The following is a 21,893-nucleotide window of genomic DNA, read 5'->3' as shown; positions in this document are numbered from 1 at the left end:
GCAGAAATAATAACCCAATATCAAAACACAAACAAAATGTAGCTTGTCAACTGGCTATTAAACCTTGATCAATTAAACCTTGATCAATAAAAGCTTCAACTGGTCCATTATTGCACAAGTGTTATATTATTAATATTAATTTTGATATTCAAACATGATTTAGTACAGTGCTCCCTGGGATAGACTCCAGGTTTCCCTGTGACCCTGAAGGAAGGATAAGCGGTATAGAAGATGGATGGATGGATGGATGGATGTAGCACAGTATTTATTAATGAAGCAGTACTAAAATCATTCCATTCTTTTATCAAAGTGTTAAAAGTTGCTCATATTATTACAGATGTTGACTCGCTTTAGGAATAGGTTTTTACATTCATTACACTAATTGAGCTCTCTTCATACTGTGATGAGTGGTATTCATAATGCTAACAAGAAGTGCACATATGAGAAGAATTAAAATTGACAATAATGAGTAAAATAAAGTGGTGCTATCAGTTACAAGAGTCCAGCTGACAAGTGAGTTAGAGAGAGAGCAGTGAGGGTGTGAGAGAGGTAACCTCAGCGCAGTTAAGCTGTACTGAGAGATGGAGTATAACTATAAATCACATAGTTCCTCATATCCTTAGAGGCCTATGTTTCATATTTGTGTAAAACTCAGTAATGTTCACTCCACTGTCTGTACTGTGAAATGTATGACTGGTTTATGATGTGTTTTGGGCTATTTGTAGGGTGGGGCTCTTGCATAACTTGTTAAAGAGCATGTTTCCCCCCCTGTGTTTACTGTGTGTTATCAGCTGATATTTTAGACAGAATTAAGAACGGCAACCTGCACAAACCTACAGTTTTTCCTCGGTCATTGATTTTTCAGAGGCTTCTGTGGATGTCTGTGAATCATTTCGAAAGTTGCTAATTGCGGTGTTTTTGTGTAAATGGATCCAGAACGAAGTAAGAAAATGATTAACCGTCATTTTGTTATACTGCCATTGCACTCGAGTAAGAAATGAGCAAGGCATACCGTCTTATCTACTGATTGACTAGCCATGTAATGACCGCGAGAGCTTCACAGTATCGTCAGGTGAAATCAGCTGACACTGATGTTTGTGATATGGACAAAAATGCAGTAACGCAGCATATGTACTTGGATAAGGTTTTCATTCGTAACGATTGCCCTGCATTATTACCCGCTCCTAAATGTTTTATGGGCTGTAGACTCATTTGCATTCTGCAGCCAAGTGAAGTATCAGTATTTTAAAGGTCAATATTGCAGTAATGATTGTTGTGCAGCCCAATTAACAGAGTCAGTTCTTGGCTAATTTATTTATTAGCTAATTTATTTAGTCAGAATGTGTTTCTCTTGCGCAGTTAAAGTTGATTTTCTTTAACGGTGTGGTCAGTAAACATTTTCAATATTGTGACAGTCCATTTGGGAGAAGTTTGGTGCTTAGGATAGACAAATCTAAAGGATTATATGTGTATTTTTCAGACAGGGACAAGAAGAATTGCATCACATTTATTACACCTTATTTATTACACCTTATTGTACAACGCTCAGTGAAAACAGTGTGTTGAATTGTTTTTTGTTTTCATGTTCAGAGGTTCCAGTGTGTCCACCGCCTCTTGGGAGAACACGATGTCCCGCTGACATGTGTGGAGCAGGTCGTGACTGGTAAGAGGATCTCAGCTCCTGTGCCTCCGTGTTAAATTCTCACTCATCCTGAATTCTTACATCTTGTAACCCTGCAGTTGTTTATTTCTAACTATTGACATCATTTCTTTGCTTCCGTTGCGCGTGGTGCGAAACCACTGATCGCAGTTGCATAAATGTAATTTCAATTGTGACATTTTGCTGTCGAAATGCTAATGTGACTGGACCTCAAGTGCGTCTTATAGGTATAGTGGCTAATGGACACTTCAGTTGCCTTATTATATGATTAATCTTATTTCCCCTCATATTCCCAGCTGAAAAGGACTGAAGTTTAGCTTCACCGAGGTTGGAAATGGTGCTGCTCAAGTTCCTGCTTGCCTTTTTATAGCTGGCATTATAATGTTTGACTTGTCAAGTATGAGGTTTCATGCGAACCAGACTATATGTAACTATTTGTAGAGTATTTCTGGAGATACTCTGGAGCCTCCTGTTCATCATACCGTATAGTGCCAGCTTTCCATAGCCTCTGAATTATGAAAGCAAACGGAAAATTGTCTTTTGTTTGCTTCTCATTCAGACCAAGTCTAAATCTGACCATCCAATTAATCAGATTCTGTCTCTTACTTTTATGCTCATTTACTACTCCCCTGCTTCTTTTTGACACTACTGTGTCAGTCGTTTCCCCCCAAAAGTATTTGTTCATGGCTAACAAGAGAATCTAAACTAATAAACAAATGTAAACCGTGAAACCCCAACCCACAAGCCAATGCAAACCCCCCCCAAAAAAAGGCATGAGTTTGACAGGAGAATATTGCATCACGACCTGTTTGGATGACGGGCTTTCCCTCCCCGTTAGCCAAACTGTTGTAAGCCAACCTGCCAATGAGCTCATCGGTCCAGACCATGGCCTCGATCTGCAATGCCTGGCTGGAATTAAGCTTGTTTATGTTAGATCATTGCCGCCGCTCATTGCTGACTTAGCTCCCCAAGGCCTGAAACCCTGTGATAGAGTGTGAAACTGTGTGTGTGTGTGTGTGTGTGTGTGTGTGTGTGTGTGTGTATGTGTGTGTGTATGTGTGTGTGTATGTGTGTGTGTATGTGTGTGTGTATGTGTGTGTGTATGTGTGTGTGTATGTGTGTATGTGCTTGTCTGTGATATTTTTTTTTCCTGCTGTCTGTGTGCCTGAAACAAAGGTCCATTATGAGTGACTCAAGGCTTGGCAAAAACATAGTAAGTGCTTTTCATGGTCAGGCTGCCAGAGTGAAGGTGGAGTGTGGGCCACTGAAAACCCATCATACTGTTCCTCTAATGCATGAAAGCCAAAACTGGAACTACGCCCTGACATTTTTAAGACTCCTATGACTTACAGTTAATATACAAGTGTGTGTGTGTGTGTGTGTGTGTGTGTGTGTGTGTGTGTGTGTGTATATTTTGCTGGACACAGTGCAACTCCTTGCAGTAGATGAAGTAAAAACAGTAACAATAAACACTGCTTTCACAAAACAACCAGCATTACGAATGACCCATTCCTCCCCCTTACACGCTCTTTTTATACCCCACTGTGTGGCAGAAGGTACCGGAGCATTTGGTCTACACTGCAACTCTGCAAATAACTGCTATTTAGTATAAAATAACAGAATTTAATCACATCGTTATGCCAAGAGTACAGTGTCCCATCCCCAAAGTTATAAGGAAAGCAGTAGCATTAACCAGCGGTAAAATAAGTAGTCAGGTCAATTGTTCTGTACTTCTGCTGATTGCAGTTCATTAAAAAATATTGCGAAATAAGACGACCACAAATGCTCAATGCATAATGCCTCACTGGTGTGTTTTCAGTGATCCTGCGAATGCGGCCATGACTTGAATACCACCTTCACTCATTTAATCAATTTAGGCATTGATCATTGAGAATTTAAAGTCCAGTACACAATATCAAACCGAGACACAATTTTTCCTTCTCACTACAAGCGGACTTTTGGATCATTTTAAAATTCATGCACAGCTAAGCTTTCTGCTATTTGTTTCTCCCCTTTTTCTCGCAGGGTGTGGTACGTCTATGGTTATTCATCACAGGAATAGTTAATGAATCATATTACAGAAATGAATTGAGTTCATGATTTTAATAAAACTTTTTTTTTTGTGTAGCTTGCTTCTTACGCTTATATCTCTTTCATATCTGTTTCACTGTCGTATTAAGTAGTCCTTTGTGCTGCGCCACAGTATTGTGGTGTATTGTACCATGGACCAGGAGAAAGTATATTTGTGGGTTGTAATAAGATGATCTAGACTATGCAGCTGAAATAATCATCTGTTCACATCTGTTCAGTCTCTTTGGACTCTAATTTCCCACCCAAAAGGCCACACTGACTACTACTCTAGTATAGAAGATCCAAGCATTTCTGAAGGTTTTTGTTGTTTGGACTTCGACTGAAGTGGCAAAATAAAAATAAATAAAATTGAATTTACAAACATTTAAGATGTTATCATGAGTGATTATTGCAGTTAATTACGAGTGCCCTTTTGCTGTAAATTATCCGGTCTATGAAGCGTTTCAACATGTACTGCCTTTTCACAGCTCTGCTGTTTGGCTGTGAAAATGATGTGGGCTAGTATGTGATAAATTTCATGAGAATATAAAAAATAGTAACGGAGTAGCTTCGTTTCTGTTCTCAGCCATAGCCCACGGTATTATTTTTTGACCCAGTGAGAGGACTTCCTTTTTTCCTGCTTCTTACTACTTTTTTTTTTTTTTTTTTTTTTTTTTTTTAAAAACAGTATTGAATGCTTACAGATGTGATAGGACCACTTTATTGCTGTTGTTTCAGCACCATGGTGTGTTTGTATGCATGTTGAGTGAGTATGTGTGTTTTCTCACATCGACGTGCTAATGTGTTTTTCTGTTGTTCTCCACAGTAAATGATGCGAAGGGTAAGCAGAAGGTTCTGGGCTCCAATAAGAAGCTAAAGTTTAATCCCACCGAGTTAATCCTGTACTGCAAGGATTTCCGGATCGTCCGCTTCCGCTTCGATGAGGCTGGACCTGAGAGTGCCAAGAAGGTACACACACACACACACACACACACACACGCACACACTTTCAAGTCATGCTAATGGAATGTCAGCATGCTCCTGAGAATTTCTGCATTTGTGCACATGGTGCATTTTAGACCAAACAAATATACAGTACACACATTATGATTTGTGTGCTGGATTAATGTGAAAAAGGCTTTAGAGCTCAGCTGATGGCTCGCCCCAATTATACAGATAAACGGTGAGCTTTAGTTTTTGAGTTATCATTGTAAATATTTGGTTCCTCTCATGGTTACCCAGCTAATGATGCTGAGCATCTTTGTAGCTTTCTCCTGAAAAATGCATTGAGCTGTCCAGAGTCACAGCAAAAAGACAACTCTGGTCCTTTCCTCTGCACTTGAGAGGCTGTAGGATGGAGTGGATTACAGTTTGTGTGCTCCTTCAGTCACTCTTTCCTTCATCCTGCCTCTCCATCTGGCTAGCAGTGTGTGGCTGAAATAAGCACTGTCTGTGCTTTTCTCCAACCTACACGGCTGTCTGGGGCCCAAATGTTCCTTTTCCTTACTTGAAAAAATGTCCAGTATATTAAATGTTTTTTGTCCTCCAGTCCTAAAAGAAGCCTTGCTTGTTCGTCAGTTAAAGGTCTCGTGATATGTGGGTTCAGATGTCCCCGTCCCCCTCCACCTCCCTTTATTCTGTTTTGTCTCACTAATCAGTTTCTGTCCATTCCTTTCTCTTGAAATGGACTTAAGCAGGAAATGCACCAAATACTTCCTCGAGAAAAAAAACAAAACCTTTCTTTTTCATAGAAGTAAAGCATTTAAAGAAATGTTACCATTATGTTATATTACAGACGAGTATCCGAGGAAGAATGCTTCATGTTGAAAGATCTATTCACATAGGGAGTCCCATGCTCTGTGACTCACACAACCCCTCCATGGTCGTCTGGTTGCTTCATAACAGCTGCTGTTGCCTGGAGAAATTTGTGTAAACTCAACATAACCATTCCTCACAGTACCCCTGACTCACCAGTTGACAGAAGCAAATAACAATCCCGTTTCATCATTGCTTTAGCATAACAGCTTCTGATTGGCCATGCCTTCATCCTGACTCAGAGCAGGGATGAAAGAGTTCCACAGTACGTTAGGAATGTTTCTTAGTCATTGTGGGGAAGGATGAAATGCTACTTTTTTTTCCCCTGTGTTAGAGAACGGTACATGTTGTCAAAGCGGAAAAAATGCTTGTTTCCTTTCAGCAATGGGAAAAGGCAGTAGTGACTCACATACCATTTGTGTGAAGTAGTTTTGAGGTAGGATTAACCAGCAAACGCTGTGAGCAAGTAAGATCGCCAGAGCCTGTGAAGAGGGGAGTGGAGGAGGGTGGGTGGGTGGGTGGGTGGGTGGGTGGGAGATGGAGAAGCAGGAACACGAAAGCGTGGTGGCGGAGTTTGACTCGAGTCGAGTCTGCCAGCTTCTGAGAAATATGCGAAGGAAGGCGAGACGGGGGTGCGAAAAGCAGGAAAACAAGAGGAACAAAAAGGCCATTCAGGACGGGGCTCACTTTCTGATCGCTCAGCAAACACAGAGGCATTTGTGTTGCAGTTCCGTTCCAGAGCCTCTCTGAAGCCTCCGGGACAGAATGCTGATCTGTGGCACTTACGTGTAGGGCAAGCAGAATGTAGCTCACCAGCGCACAAACATATGTAGCTGGAAATCATAGTCTTCACACAGCACATGTGACTGATTACAGTGCTAGGGTCATTGTTCAGACACTACAGTGGATCTTCTACTCAGTTTGCTCCTAGTGATAACGCTGGGCAATTCCTTCAACTGTACTTTTCTCATAATACTCAATAGGTAGTAAGTTGGCTTTTGCCAATTTTTAATACCTAGGTAATAAAAAAAAAGAAAAGCTGTCAGTCCAAATAAATATGTGGTATCATTTTTCAGTTCTAATTAATGATGATGGATTGGTGGGTTGATGGATGTGCGTTGACGACGCACATAAGTCTGGTCATACAGCAATAAGTTTATAATTAATGTAGGGAGTAGATAACAAAACATATGATTGGTCAAAAAGGTTTTGTTTGAAAGCTGTCGGCCTTCTCGTTTCTGCCTTGAAAATAACAGCATGTAAAAAGCCTATAAAAATACCATTTGTAATCCAAACACCAAATAACTTAAAGCATAAGGTTTTACTGCTAAACTGTAGTACTACGAGTGGATTTCAAATGGGGATATATTTGCCCATTAAGCCATAGGCCCATGGAACAAGATGCAATTGAAACAAAGTGTTTTAAATTATTAAGCAGTATGTACAGTATGATGCCTTTCATAGTGCTGGCACCATCACAGAATATTAAAAGCTGCTATGAGAGCTCCGAGTGTCGAGCAATACCCAATACCAATCTGATACAGCCAGCCTACTCAGTGCAAGCTTTCTTGTGTTATGTTATGCAAGTCCTCACAGGCGTTTTTCTAATACACATTCACAAATCGGAAACAACAGAACTTGGACTTGTTTCATTGTACACCATCTTGAGAGATCACTGGTTTATGCGTGGTGGTGATGATGCTTGCTAGAACCTCAGCTCTGTGAAAACCTCACTGAAGTTACATCCCATTGTTTATAGGCTATGATGTGCTGCTAGGCTTACCTAGCAAAAATACTATTATTTCCTGTTTGTGCTAGCCTTGAACAGGTGCCTATACACAGCTGATTAAATAAAGCAAAGTTCTATTTTTCTAGTGCCAAATGTTTGGTCTTGCTTTGCCCACTGTAGCCTTGGATTCCTATTCTTGAATGACTGGACTGGGTCCTGATGTGGTCTTCTGCTCTTGTAGCCTATCCACCTCAAGGGTGCTGAATGTTTTTTAAATTTTTTTATTTTTTGCTCAGCACAGTTGGAAGGAGTGGCTGATTGAGTTACCAGTCTGGCCACTCTCCGCCGACTTCTCTCAACAAGGTCGTTTCTGCTGGCAGATCTGTTGCTCTCTGGATCCTTTTTGTTTTTTTGAACCATCCTGTGTAGCACTCTAGAGCAGCGGTCACCAGCCCTCTTCCTTGAGATCTACCTTCCTGCAGGTTTCATTTCCAACCAAAATCTGACACACCTGTTTAAGTTGATCTTGAACTTCTTAAGGTAATGATCAGATGGTCAGGTGGGCACTAAAGATCTCCAGGAACAGGGTTGGTAACCACTGTTGTGTGTGAAAAGCAGAGGAACTTACTCAAATCACCACATCTAGCACCACAACCATGCCACGCCCAGAGTCACCAAGATCACACTCTCTCTCGATCACACTCTCACGTCATTTTTTTTTTTTTTTGGAAAGACGTCAATCCATCTCAGTCTGCGGTGATCTAAACTACCCCTGTACCTGTATTACCAGTGAAATATTTAGCTCAGGACCTGACTTTCAGATGTTCTGATGTTTCATTCCACTGATACGAATATGTCTGTGTGCACTCGCACCTGTTCGAGCCCTGTTCATGCTTGTAGCCTGTCTGTTAATAGGGTTTTTTTTCCCCTAAGGTTTAGTGTGCGTGTGTGTGTGTTTTTTTTTTTTTTTTTTTTTTGCGCGCCGGAGTGGAATGGCAGTGTGGGATTTAATCACGCCTTCCGTGTCTGGCGAAGGGGGTTGAGTGTAATCACTGCATACAGCTAAAGAAGGGAGTTCCATGTTTTTCTTTGTGACGGATGGAAAGAAGCCAAACTGTAATAGCTTATTATGTTGAGGAAATTACAGAGCTGCGCAGCTGCCCACACACACACACGTGCGCACATGCAGCCATACAAGTGACTGCACCTCGTCTCCGTCCTGCATGAATAACATGCATTGTGCAGGTTTTTTTTTTTTGGTGTCATAGCCAGCACCACTATTCTCTGTGCACGCTATTCCTCCACCCTGGTGTTTTTCTACACAGAGTTTATGCTCCTTTTCCATTACAGAAGGGCCACCCGTTTGAAAGCGTCCCGTCTGCACTGTTTTAACATCCAGACAGTCCGCAGGATGAGCCGAATCGTCAGAAAAGAAAGCCTCATTATTACTGGACATTTAATTTTCACCTGTCTAAACGTCTGTTAATCAATAATTGTGTATTCATTTGAAAACGGGGCTTTACCGTGACTTTTTTGCTTAGTTTTTTTGTTTGTTTAAGTAACACATTGGATGCCTAGCATCAGAACATCAGAGCACAGGAATGATTTAAAAGCTCAGCTGTGTTGAACATCTCAGCTGTGAAAATAAATTCCTTGCATTAAAAGCCCAGAGTTTGTAATGAAGGCAGGTCTGCTGGTCTGCAGGACTCGCCTTTTTTTCTTGAATTTTTCCGTGGTTGGCTCAAAGCCTGTAGCAGCAAAATCCATTACGAATGAATAAACTGAAGAACTGAGGGACAGGTGTGCCTCATGAAAGAGAGATTTGACCTGTTTTTTTTTTTCTTTTTTCTTTTTTCTTGGTGGTCAGCTGATGTGGCTAATTTTGCTGTGAATATGTGGTATGAATGACAAGGTGTATGAAATAAAGGTGTACATGGACATGGCTAATGCGGCCATAGTTGGCTGCCATAATGGTGAGCTTAGGTCAATTTAGCTGATACCCTGACAAAAGATATCGGGTTTTATTGACTCTGGTGCATTAAATCACAATCTCCATCCAGGATTCATATCTTTGGTCGGTTGCATTGTGTGGACACTTGTTTGTTTATACATCTATCCTCCATTCATCCACTGTCTAAATCTATTTATATTTAGCATTTAAAAGATTTACTCAACGTGCCTATGGATCTTAAATCTAGATTATTCATACACCTTTTATCTCTGAATTATCATCTAAAATGTGGAAGAAAGGGCTGTTTTTGTCTGTTGATTTATGCTACGTATTAATTCTGTTTTGTTCTGTTAAGTTTATTTTAGCCATCGTTGTGCAGTCAGTAAACTTGTAAGAATAATGCAGTTATGATTTAATTGCATTTAAGAAGATTTTTATGATGCTCATTGTTGTGATTATGAAGCCCTGTATGAGATCATGTGGCTCTCCTGTGCTGTAGGTTTGCCTTGCTATTGCACACTACTCTCACCCAGCCGACAGTCAACTACTGTTTGGGTTCGAGTACGTTGGTACGTGCTTCTACGGCTCCTCAGGTAATTCAGACACACACACTCTACCACAAATGAGCTGGCAAATTAGTTGAGTAGTGCACTTCAGTAGGCCCAGACTGAGTAATTTTGACTTTTTTTGTGCGTAGGTGAGAAGGTGAATGGAGTGGACTCGGGGAAGGGTGTGCAGACAGCCATGTTTGACTGCTCTTCTGACTGGGACAGAGAGATCAAACGCTCCGGTGCTACAGAATGGAGAGTGTGTGCCATTAATGAGGAGTATTTGGTCTCCCCAAGGTGTGTACGCCTGCGTGCGTGTGCCTGCATGCGTCTGTGTCTTTGTGTGTGTATGCCTCTGTCTGTGTGTGCATCACCTCTGTATCTTTCTGTGTCTTTGTGTGTCTGTACACATACAGCATGTACTGAATATTTCTTTCCAAAGAGCAGTGTGGATTATTAGAGAAATTAGGATTAGGAAAATTAGGGTAAGTCTAGCTCATTATGTACAGAAATCTTCTTTTAATGAAAGCAACATTGTCTTATACAGCAGGCTTAGTAAATCAGGCAGTACAAGCTTATATAACGGATCTGTGACGCACGATAACATTTACTGTTGCTACTGACACACTTTCAGATCAACATCATAAAGTAAGAACATTTTTACATTACGTGTGAACTAGCCCTAAAAAGTGCAAACCGTGATTGGTATTACTATTCTTTATTTTAATTATTATTATGTAGTTTTTTTTTTTTTTAAACCAAATTGACACCACTTGACAACAGGAAGAGTGAATTCATTTCAGTGACTGTTGTTGCCACTGTTTAGTCCAAAAGAACTGCTTGGATTTACACGGTTCATGTGTTTGATTTGGTCATTTGATCGCCCGCTCATATTTGCAGATTACTGATGAAAAGGCTTGCTGGTGAAGGGATTTTAAATTCAACAGTACAGATATGTTGCACTCTGTCTTTGTGCTGTAATACCTGTTTTTTCATCCTAAGTAAGTTAACTGTAACCTAACTAGTTACTTACTGTAAATTTGCCGATTAGCATTTCTCAAAGACGACACACTTAGGACCAGTTAAGATTAGGATCAAGTACTTTACACTGTGCATCCCCCCCCCCCCTTGTGTAAAAAGGGACAAAGATAAACAATCATTGTGACAGACACTTTACCAGGGCCTCACAGTCCCTCTCTTCATCCTGTTGCTGCATGCTAACAGTGAAAGTAATCGTGTCTGTCTTGTTTACGGTCTTAAAAGGGTGCTGTGTCTTGTTCCCCAGTCTCCCGGAGTTCTTTGTAGTCCCGTGTTCCTTGGCAGATCAGGACCTGAAGCAGTACGCCTGTTACTTTAAAGCTCAACGTCTCCCGGTGAGTGCACAGCTTCACTGTCCCTGCCATCATTGCTGTCCTTAGTTACAAAGTGCTCTCCAATTAATGTCAAGTGTGAGAGAAAGTGCAAGTTAATGAGTCGAAAAAGCCAAGCTAGAGAGTATGTCATCAAATCCTAGATTAAATGATGCACGTAATTCAGGAAAATAGGTTTTATTGTTGTATTAAGGGTTTCAAAAGCATTTCAGCTATTTATGTACAAGGAGCAATGTTTGGCTTGTATCATAAAACTAATTGTGTGTGTGTGTGTGTGTGTGTGTGTGTGTGTGTGTGTGTGTGTGTGTGTGTAGTTATGGTGCTGGAATCATCCCAATGGGAGTGCCCTGGTTCGTATGTCCAGCATCACCGAGCCCCAGCAGCAGAGGAAGCTAGATCAAAGGTATGGAAATACTTGAAAAGAAAAGGGAACATGTTTGGGAGAGAGAGGAGAGTACAGTTGTCATCTGTTCTCTTACACTGTGCATAAACAACATTAAAAAATCTGGGTTCAGATAATAGGCCGTGGGAATGCAGGAAGTCTGAATTCATTTTCCTCGGGTGTTGCATAGCAAGTGTCTGTTTCCAATTTATTTTGAATCTCGCAAAGAGCATGTCGGCTCAATCGCTTAATCTTTTGGCACGACAGACTAGACCACTTGGCAAGCACGATGCTCAAACACAATGCTGACATAAAACCAAGAAAACCGACATCTCCAAAAACAACATGTTTATGATTTGGTACTTTGTTTAAATGTATACAGGATGACGAATCTACTTCTGAATTTTTGACAGGATTTGCAGCGCAATAATCAAAAGCCACCCGATGCGCAGCAACGTCCTAAAGACAGATTTGGACAAGAGTCTGCCGAGCATCCAGGAGATCCAGGCTGCATTAGTGAAGCTGCGGCAGATCTGTGTGATTGGTGAGCAGAGTCACTCCCTGCGTTCACGCTCAGCCTCTCTGTTTGCATTGACTGTTTACCTTCCAGAAAAGGAATTTGAATACAAAGGGGATTTCAATGTCTAGCTTCTTCAACTGGACCAGTGTTTTCACACATCTGGTGCTCAAGTGCTGATGCACTGCACATTATAGTGTTTTTCTGTTCCTGACCCACCTAATCCAGCTCATCACCTGATTATGACTATGATGATTATGACTACATAATCATTAATTGTGGTAAACCGATAATTAGATTATGTCTTATTGTGCAACTGTGCATAAAAAGGCACTCGTAATCTGTGTATTACCTACTTATTCACTTGTACTATGTACTGCCTATTTATGGCAGTACCTTAGCTGAGTAGCTCCTAATCCTGGAGTACCCTTACCTTTGATATACTTGTTTTTGTGAACACACTAGAGCAAGGAAAACACTGATATGTGCAGACATGTCTCTTCCAAATAGAAAAAGTTGTTGCATTGGATTTACTGGATTCCTTGAGTGGAATTGGAAAAGCTGAAGTAGACCTCTATAGCTGTGTGTCATTATGTCCATACCAGTTGTTTATTAGGGAACAGAAGCATTACCACAAGGCCATCTGTCATCTGAGTGACATCAGTAATTTACTGCAGTTATCCACACTTAAGGTGTTTATAAAATACATACTGTACAGCTATCATACTTTATTTCTAACTGCTCAATTTTTAGTACAATATTACTGTTAAAAAAAAAAAAAACAACTTCTCTACAACCCCTGGCAAAAATTATGGATTGTTCACCCGGATTTTTTTTTTACTACGCAGCAAATAAAGAAAGCACAGATATGACACAAAACAATTTTTGTTTAACAGCTGAACATTCTGGCTTTGTGAAACATACCTCAAACAAGTTAAATGAAATTATTTTAATTCATGGAATATTGTTTTCCAGATCAAGTAGAGGAACAAATTATAGAATCACCTTGTAATTTGCATTTCTATAACAAATACTGGCACTGGTCTTTAAAACTGCAGTAAATTAGTCTGCAGTTAAGAGTGCTTACTGACGTTAATCTTGGACTTTTTGAAAGGAAACATGGCCTCAACAAGAGAGTGGTCAATTGAAACAATGGAAAGGATTATAAAACTCCTTCATAAAGGAAATCCAGCACGGGGTGTGGCAAAAGATGCCGGTTATTCCCAGTCAGTGTCTAAAATTGGTGCAAATATAAACAAAATAGGAAGGTTATAAAAGGAAAATATATGGGGTTATACCAAGGAAAATTGCAAACGTCAGGATAGAAAACTCAAACCAGCACCAAAACCTAAACAGAAGAAAATAAGGCTACAGTGGGCTAAAGAGACGCAGTCATGGGAGTGTGGATTAAAGTGATATTCAGTGATGAATCACAGATCTGCTTTGGCCAAGGACATGATGCTGGAACTTTTGTCTGGTGCCGTTCTAATGAAACATATAATGATGACTGCCTGAAGAAAACAATCACATTTCCTTCCTTATTTATGATATGGGGTTGCATGCCAGGTAAAATACCAGGGGAGACCTGAACAGTTGAACATTGGTGTACATTGAAATTTTGGACACTTTTCTCATTCCATCGATAGAAAATAGGTTTGGTGGTGAAGTCATTTTTCAGGATAATGAATCTCGCCACAGAACAAAGAGTGTTAAAGCTTTTCTTCAGAAAAGGCAGATCAACTCATTGACATGGCCAGCAAACAGTCCAGATCTCAATCCGATTGAAAATCTACGGTGGAAATGAAAAAAAATGGTCTATGACAAGGCGCCATCCTGCAAAGCTGATCTGTCAACCGTTATTCGAGAAGGTTGGAACCAGCTTGATGGAGAATATTGTTTTTCATTAGTGATGTCCACGCCTCAAAGAATTCAGGCTGTCATAAAAGCCCCAAGAGGAGTAACAAAGTACTTTGTTATTAATTCTTTTTTTTCTTTTTTTTTTTACTCAACATTGAGTGATTCCATAATTTTTTCCTCTACTTGATCTGGAAAAAAAAATATGCCATTAATTAAAACAATTGAATTAAATTTGTTTGAGGTATGCTTCATATAGCCAGAATGTTCAGCTATTAAACAAAAATTGTTTCATCATATCTGTGGCTTGTTTATTTGTTACAAAGTAAAAAAAAGCCGTGTGAACATCCTCCAAGTGCGGTGATTCCATCATTTTTGCCAGGGGTTGTATTCAGTATTCAGGTTAGCCACACCAATATTTATTCCAGACTTTATAGACTTCCTGTTAGTCAGAATCATTTTATTTCTACTTGGAGAAAAGATTAATTCCGTTGGTGAAGCAGTTTCACAGAACAACACCTGTCAGAATCACTCAACCCAGTTCTGCAGTTAGGATCTATTGCACTTGGATGCTCTTTCAGACTGTAGAGAATCTAGATGTCTCATAATAAAATTAGATTGGTCTTATAATCAATAAAATTAACGGCTGTTGAAGGTATTACAGTATATGCTGATATACAGATGGGTGACAAATTAAAGGAAAAACTAACATATAGTGCCCCTATTACGATGTTACTGCCAGAACACAAGCGTCCATTAGAGCTTCAGTGTACTTCGGCATTAATTTACCAAGTCTTTGGAACTCTACTGGAGGGAGGTACACCATTTTCCTAAAACGATATTCCCTCACTTCTTGTTTTAATGGTGGTGATGCAGAGCTCTGTCTAAAGCATCTGTCCAAAATCTCCTATTCTTACCCTGATCCCTATTCAACTTGTGTTTATCAAAGGAAGGGAGTATAAATGTGTGTGTGTTTATACACAGAGCCCTTCGAGGAGTCTGAAGAGAAGTGGCTGTCGTCCATGGAAAGTTCACGGTGGATGGAATATGTCAGGTATGAATAAACACCATGCATTTGCCAAATGAGAAGCTGGCTCTCTCACAGCCTCGTGCTGGCAGCAACTCTCTGACACCTTCCTTTATTTCAAGGAGTCACTGTGGGAGTGACGAATGCCAAAACTGAACTGAGTGGATGATATTTTATAACATCTCATTCTTGTCGCTGCATTTATTATATGAAGGGCTGCCTAAAAATGGCTAAAACGATCAGTTAGTTTGCTCAATATTGAAATAACATTGGTCATAATTAGGCACAAATTATTTAAAAAATAATTGTGTATTTTCAAAAATGTAATGTATGTTTTATATTTTAGAAACACAATTAGATTGAATGTTGGTGGATGGATAGGCATGCATGCCATCATAAAAAGTCATGACTTTGTAGCTCCTGATTTAATGCACAATGCAATGGACAGTATTTTAATATTTGTTTACATACAGCTGTTCCATTAGTAAAATCTGATGTTTTTCAGGGCGTTTTTGAGGCATGCAGTGGAGGTCATCTTCATGCTGGAGGGGAAGCAATCCTCTGTCATTCTGCAAGGTTAGAGATGCTCAGAGTTGCTGCTGGATATTTAAATCTGTGTACTGTTATATTCATCACTGTCATTTCTACCCTACACAAATCCATGGAAATGAATCTGAGAGTAGAAAATAGGGTTCTCTCTCTCTCTCCCTCTCTCTCGTGCTCTCTCTCTCTCTGCTATTCTTAACTCTGTCCATCAGAAACCTTGCTTAATTTTTTTCTTATGGGCTTCTCCCTGCAGAAGAAGAAGACCGGGATTTGAGCTGCGTCATTGCGTCTCTGGTGCAGCTCATGTGCGACCCTCATTGCCGGAGTCTGGCAGGTTTTCAGGGCCTGGTGCAGAAGGAGTGGGTGATGGCTGGCCATCGCTTCCTCGACCGTTGCAATCATTTGAAGAAGAACGACAAGGAGGAGGTAAGAGTCTGGAGACAGCTGGAGTCCCTGAGACAGCTAGCAAATTGTACCTGAAGGGCAGGAGTGATGAAATGGCTGGCATGCAGTTTGGCATTGATTCAGCGTGAACAACAACAGGGGAATTGTTTTCATGGGACACACTGGTATAAGAACGGAAAATGAAAATTCCTGTTGTTAGAATAATTTCGTCCAAATCTGTGATTCATTTACAGTGCATAGAAACCATTTTCACAAGAAAACAAACATCAAGAACAAACCAAAGCTAGATGGATATCTTTAACCTGCCGAGTCTTGTTGGATGTCTCTTTATTTTTTATATGTTGTGATACTAAGACCTAGTACAACAAGATACCTATTACAAGTTCAGCTAAATATGTTGCTTAGTGGCATGGATGCTTAACTGTATTATTAAAATGTCTGACAAACCTATCTTAACACCTTTTTTGAGCAGGGAAAATATTTAAACGGAGAATCTGCATGCTCAGTATATTGTCTGTTTTCTCTTGTGCAGTCTCCCCTGTTTTTGCTGTTCCTGAACTGCGTATGGGAGTTAATGGAACAGTACCCAGCAGCCTTCGAGTTCACAGAGGTGTACCTCACGGTGCTGAGCGACAGCATGTGGGTCCCTGTGTTCAGCACTTTCCTTTTCAACTGCCCACGACAAAGGGCTGAACACAGCAGGGTAAGATGATCTGGCAACTTGCTATCAGCTTCGTGAGACACTTAATGGACTGCATTTTTCTGTTCTCTTTATTTCTTTCTATCTTTCTTAATTAATACAGTGGACTGTTTTTGTCTCCTTTTATCTGCATTTCTCTCCTCCTTATATCAGGACTTTGCCCTGAGTAAGAGTATATCCCTGGGACATGACAAAGTTCTGCAGTTCCCACCTGTGTGGGACTGGTCGCAGCAGTTCAGCCTGAAAGATCAGACTCTCTTTAACAATCCTCTGTACGTGGGCAAGAGCACCCCCTGTGTGCACAACGGCACGGTGCGGACCTTCACACACAGGCGTAGCAAGGTGAGGATTGTTTGATAACAACTCCCGTCTTTCTCATTTTCATACAGAAATTCACATGGCTTCTCAAATGGTGTAATATTATACCCAGAAACATGGTCCGGTTTAAACGTGTATATTCATTCTAAAAGGTTAGTTGTTTTTAGCTTCTTTTACTTTTTGTTCCAGAAATTATTGTCTGAAAGTAATCAAAGAAAAAGAAAATAACTGGAATAATTTATTGAACACCCAACGAGATACGCTTCATTTTTTTTGTTAAAAGAATCCAAAACTCGCAGTATGAGATCGAGATAGATCTATAATATACACACACACACACACACACTACCGGTCAAATGTTTGGAGACACTTGACTGAAATGTTTCTCATGATCTTAAAAATCTTTTGATCTGAAGGTGTGTGATTAAATGTTTGAAATCGGTGTTGTAGACAAAAATATAATTGTAATATAAACGGATGACTTGGAGTGAATTATTCTGAAAAGCAGCCAGTAAGTGTCCAGCGTCGGTGTGAACTCCTTTAATACTGTTTAAAAAGCATCTCGGGGAAATTCCTCAAGAAATCAGTCGAGAAAATGCCAAGAATACATTTCTGGAAATTCTAGGTAGAAAGGGTGTCTACTTTGAAGATGCTAAAATACAAAATTATTTTGATTTATTTTGGATTTTTTTTTCACAACATAATTCCCATAGTTCCATTTGTGTTACTACAGAGTTTTGATGACTTTATTATTATTATTATTATTATTATTATTATTATTATTATTATTATTATTCTAAAATGTGGGAAAAATAAAAATAAAGAATGAGTGTGTCTATACTTTTGAGCGGTAGTGTATATACAACCCAAACCATGTTTTTGATTTCAACTACTTGCTTAACCAATTCCATTTCTAATAGATATTTTATAAGGGAAAAATAAATAAATAAATAAATGAAAATCATTTTAGCACTCCATTGTGTGCAAACAGTTTGCTAATTTTATTTTCCTGATATGTTCTTTAAAAAGTTGGCTACAAAACCTTGTAGCGTATTTCAGAGGTCCGACACCTGGAAATAGCATTATTGTGGTCTCCTTGTCTGTACCATATTAACAGAACACACACTGCCATATCACTGCATGTCACCCAGAATAGGACCTGTGTTCAGCTGTGGTTCTGTGGCGCTCCCTTTTCATTGATGGCGACTGTAGAGGGGAGGTGACCAAATTTTGCTAAGCAACATTTGGGTAGCAGTCAGTAATTCGGACAAAATATTAATATGGTAGGTGTATGTATGATGATGGCAAATGGTATGCATCTTTTTTTTTTTTTGGCAGAAAAACTACAGTTCCACACTGCGAGGTCTGCCTTCAGAGCTGAAGAATGGCGGTCTGACTGTACTTGATACTCTGCCACGACGTAATTCTTTGATGCCGCGACTCCGTACTGACGCTTCACAGGCGAACGAGAAGCAGGAGAGCCCTGCCGAACACTTCCTGCAGGACTGGATTTCTCGGCCAGCCGACCTGCAGGGTTTGCTGCTGCCACAGCTCCTGCCTTCCCATCTACCCCTATGGAAGCTCTACTTCCTGCGCTGGGTGCCCGAGGCCCGCATCCCCAACGGTGGCCCCATCACCACCTTCCACAAGCTCTCTGTGCTGGTGGACGAGATAGAAATTCTACAGAATCAGCTGAGGCAGTACACAGGAGGGGCGACTCCAGCACGCAGCCCCCAGGATGAACCCAGCAAAATGTACTTTAGGGCAGGATTGTCTCCAAGCGAGTCCCCTACTCCTCCTGAGTTCCTCAGCTCCTCATTCCCCTTCTCCCCCATGGGCAATCTGTGTCGCCGCAGCATCCTGGGTACTCCCCTCAGCAAACTCCTCAACGGAGCCAGAATCTGGCTGTCCACAGAGACGCTGGCCAATGAGAACCTCTGAAAACCTGAAGCCTGATTAGAGGCCTCCACGCAGCAGTTGGATTGGTGTAGCGTCACTGTGCATGATTGGAAGCCTCTAGAATGTTCTCCCGTATTCACACTGGTCCATTTGGCTGGTCGGTTCTTTTAAAGAGCTCTTCAGCCACATGCCAACATCAGAATAATACTGGTTAGTTGCGATGGTGTGTATTTGGCAATGGACAAAGAAAAGTCATAGCTAACACTGAATCATGCTGTGACGTTAAGATAGAGATTCTTTTATTTCTGTGCTGGTTTGATTTACTAAAGATTTAGTCTGTTGTCCAGTAGGCATGAGCCAATATTAGAATTTCATATCACCGTAACTGCCCAGATTGCCTGGATTCTAAGTGCAGTTTTTGTAATTACCAAGAAATTACGCCTCAGTGGGAGATGTTCCATGGTTCTGTCTATCCTTGAACTCTCATCTAATGAATATTGCAATATGGTGTATAAATCGGTACATGCCTATTGTTCAGAATTTATTTGCCAGTCTTTGGGTGTGGTGTTTTTTTTTTTTTTTTTTTTTTTGTTTTTTTTTTTTTGTTTTGTTTTTTTTCTTCTCCATTTACAAAGCACCAGTATGAATTCGCACATTCTTCTACATAGTTTCACGCTTTCTGAACTGCCAGTACTGATTAATTTCTTGTTTTTTTGGGGGAGTTATGGCATTAGGATAAATGATGAAAGTAGGACTGTAAGTTAAGCCTGTGGTAGAAAAATCTTTTAACACTTTTTTTCTTTTAAATTTTATTTTAGTATGTATAGTTATATCGATTTTGTAAGAGGCCTTCTGGAAAGGTCTAACCGTAGGTAGCTATTATTAAAATTGTGACTTGTATGGGTAATGTCAGGGATTGCCCACAATAACCCCCAAAATGCAGGTGACTACTGTGCACTCACAGTGATATCTAACACACACAGGCTGGTCCTCGTCTGTTAGATCCCTCACCCAACAGACGCACAGAATAGCTGCTCCGAATGACTGACTACTGCTCCAACCAATCAGCTGGTTGAACTGGTACAGCAGTCGAGTGCACCGTATCCCAATAGGCACATAGTGAATTAGCTTTAGATTGGAAAGTCGAGCTTGTAAAGGTAGGTTAGGAGTTTTATTGGGGGAGGGAGGGGGGACAGCACTTCTTACCTCTGTTTTTTTTTTTGTTTTTTTTTTTGTTTTTTTTTTAACTGGACAGTCATCTTTTGTTTGATCTGTAGCCTTCTATAAAGACATGAATTTATCTTAGTTGTAGATCAGGGTTTGGGACGAGGGTGGACGATATGTTGATCTAAATATCACAATAAATTGTCATGATATACTTTTCTGAAAGTATCCTAAGGATTGTTGTCTAATTGTGTTATTACTCACAGTAGCAAGTAGTGTATTGGATATTAATATAATTTCCCCTACTTTTTCTTCCTAAAAACAAAAATAATTTGCAGGTTTTTTTTTTTTAAATGATTATTTTATTTAATTCTACTAATTTGACTGTTTTAGTGAAACAAACATGTATTGTAAGAATGCCTTCAGACATTGTGATGTTTTTTGACATATGGCCCACCCTTATATTGTAAACATGTATTTGGATGCAACTTTATTTTTTACCTTTTGTTGTCATAAATATGGTACTTTTTTCACCCATTAATTCCGAATAATATTTTTGTGATTAGTTTACCACTAATGCAGTGCACTCGAAGCTGTTGACCATAAAAAAAATTACTTGACCTTAACACATTTTAAGATTTTTCACGAAACAGCGTTGATATTTATTTAGATATGCAAAGAAGCTGAACCAGGGTTGTTTATTCTAATCCTGTGTGCCTTTTTGAAATCGTGGCCTTGCTATTCAGTGGATGTTTTTCTTTCTGGTCCTTTCTCTCAGGCTGTAACATGCCGGCACTGCCTCCTACATCAGTGGCTAAACTCAACATAATTCCAAAGCTATGTGTGGTCATGTGTAGAATTGTGTTAAGTATAAGCTATGAGGTGGTGTGCTGGGCTTCTGTACATCTAAAAGGGCTCTGATGAACTGAACTATTCTCCGCGCTACGGGGCCCGACTCTGAGCCGCTATGCAAGACACCATGCTTCTGATTTGTTTCCTTGTGAATTAAAAATGGGTTGACACTTCTACTTGCTATTTGATTGATTTATTTTTTCTAATCTCAGACATGGCACAGGCTCTTACACACTCATACTTTTTAAAACCACTTTGAAAGAAATATACAGGTTGTTGGTTTACAGAGGGTTTGTTGTTGTACATTAAAAGAAAACATATTTCTCGTGTTGATGTATGTTAGATCAACGGCAGTTAACCTACGCTTGAGTCGGTTTAATGTGTGGTGTTGAGTGTGTGTGGTTATTAAACCAAATTTCATTGCATAATAATGAACAGAATAAAACCACCAGATTTAATAGCTTAAAAACATTCATTCAAGACATTTAATTTATAACGAAGAAACTACGGATCCACGAGTCTTAATGTCACTACTGTGCGTCGTGTTCAGTATGCTGTAACACCCCTGATTTGGCTCATCAGATCTTTATCCAAGCTTTCATGAACCGGGGTGGTTTATTATCTACCTGGGTGAAGTTTCCCCGAAAGCAGCACTTCACTAACGTCATTCCTAAATGATTTAGCAAGCGATTATCTCCCCGAATTCGGTGGGGTCACTCGGGACACCGTTACATTTCAATTTACTGGCTGATGTTCCAGGAAGAAATGAAACTGTGGGGGAAGACACTTCTCTACTCTACCTCGCTGTTTTACCGAGTGTTTTTCTTGCCAAAACTCTGAGCCAATAAATAATTTAATAAGGTCATTGATTCTGCATAAAATCTTGCTGTTGTAAAGGCTTAACCTTATTTAACCTACTACCACATGTAACCAATCTGGATTTTGTCTTGTAAGTAATGGGAGAAACCTGGATATTTTTGATGACCGGACACATGGGATGAGATCAGACCTCAGATGTTTTAAAGCACGTGCTCAGTGCACGCAGCTTTGTACTGCAGTTTCTCATATTGGTTAAATTAAGCAAAA

General features: G+C 40.0%; 1 protein-coding gene across 1 annotated transcript in view; it reads left to right on the top strand.

Moving 5' to 3' along the window:
• mtmr10 (myotubularin related protein 10) overlaps positions 1 to 21,868 on the top strand; it is a 36,439-nt gene extending 14,571 nt beyond the window's left edge. The window contains exons 4-16 of the mRNA XM_053616591.1: positions 1,591 to 1,663; positions 4,557 to 4,699; positions 9,725 to 9,818; positions 9,923 to 10,070; positions 11,059 to 11,146; positions 11,458 to 11,546; positions 11,939 to 12,069; positions 14,881 to 14,950; positions 15,429 to 15,499; positions 15,723 to 15,895; positions 16,407 to 16,577; positions 16,728 to 16,916; positions 18,231 to 21,868. Coding sequence (XP_053472566.1) covers positions 1,591 to 1,663; positions 4,557 to 4,699; positions 9,725 to 9,818; positions 9,923 to 10,070; positions 11,059 to 11,146; positions 11,458 to 11,546; positions 11,939 to 12,069; positions 14,881 to 14,950; positions 15,429 to 15,499; positions 15,723 to 15,895; positions 16,407 to 16,577; positions 16,728 to 16,916; positions 18,231 to 18,833 — 2,043 coding nt within the window. The 3' untranslated portion in view covers positions 18,834 to 21,868. The remainder of the gene's footprint in view (positions 1 to 1,590; positions 1,664 to 4,556; positions 4,700 to 9,724; positions 9,819 to 9,922; positions 10,071 to 11,058; positions 11,147 to 11,457; positions 11,547 to 11,938; positions 12,070 to 14,880; positions 14,951 to 15,428; positions 15,500 to 15,722; positions 15,896 to 16,406; positions 16,578 to 16,727; positions 16,917 to 18,230) is intronic.
• Positions 21,869 to 21,893: the final 25 nt, after the last annotated feature.

The sequence above is a fragment of the Ictalurus furcatus genome, chromosome 27 (genome assembly GCF_023375685.1).
Source record: "Ictalurus furcatus strain D&B chromosome 27, Billie_1.0, whole genome shotgun sequence".
NCBI lineage: Eukaryota > Metazoa > Chordata > Actinopteri > Siluriformes > Ictaluridae > Ictalurus > Ictalurus furcatus.
The sequence above is the reverse complement of the archived record's forward strand: the minus strand, read 5'-3'. Positions and strand labels throughout refer to the sequence as shown.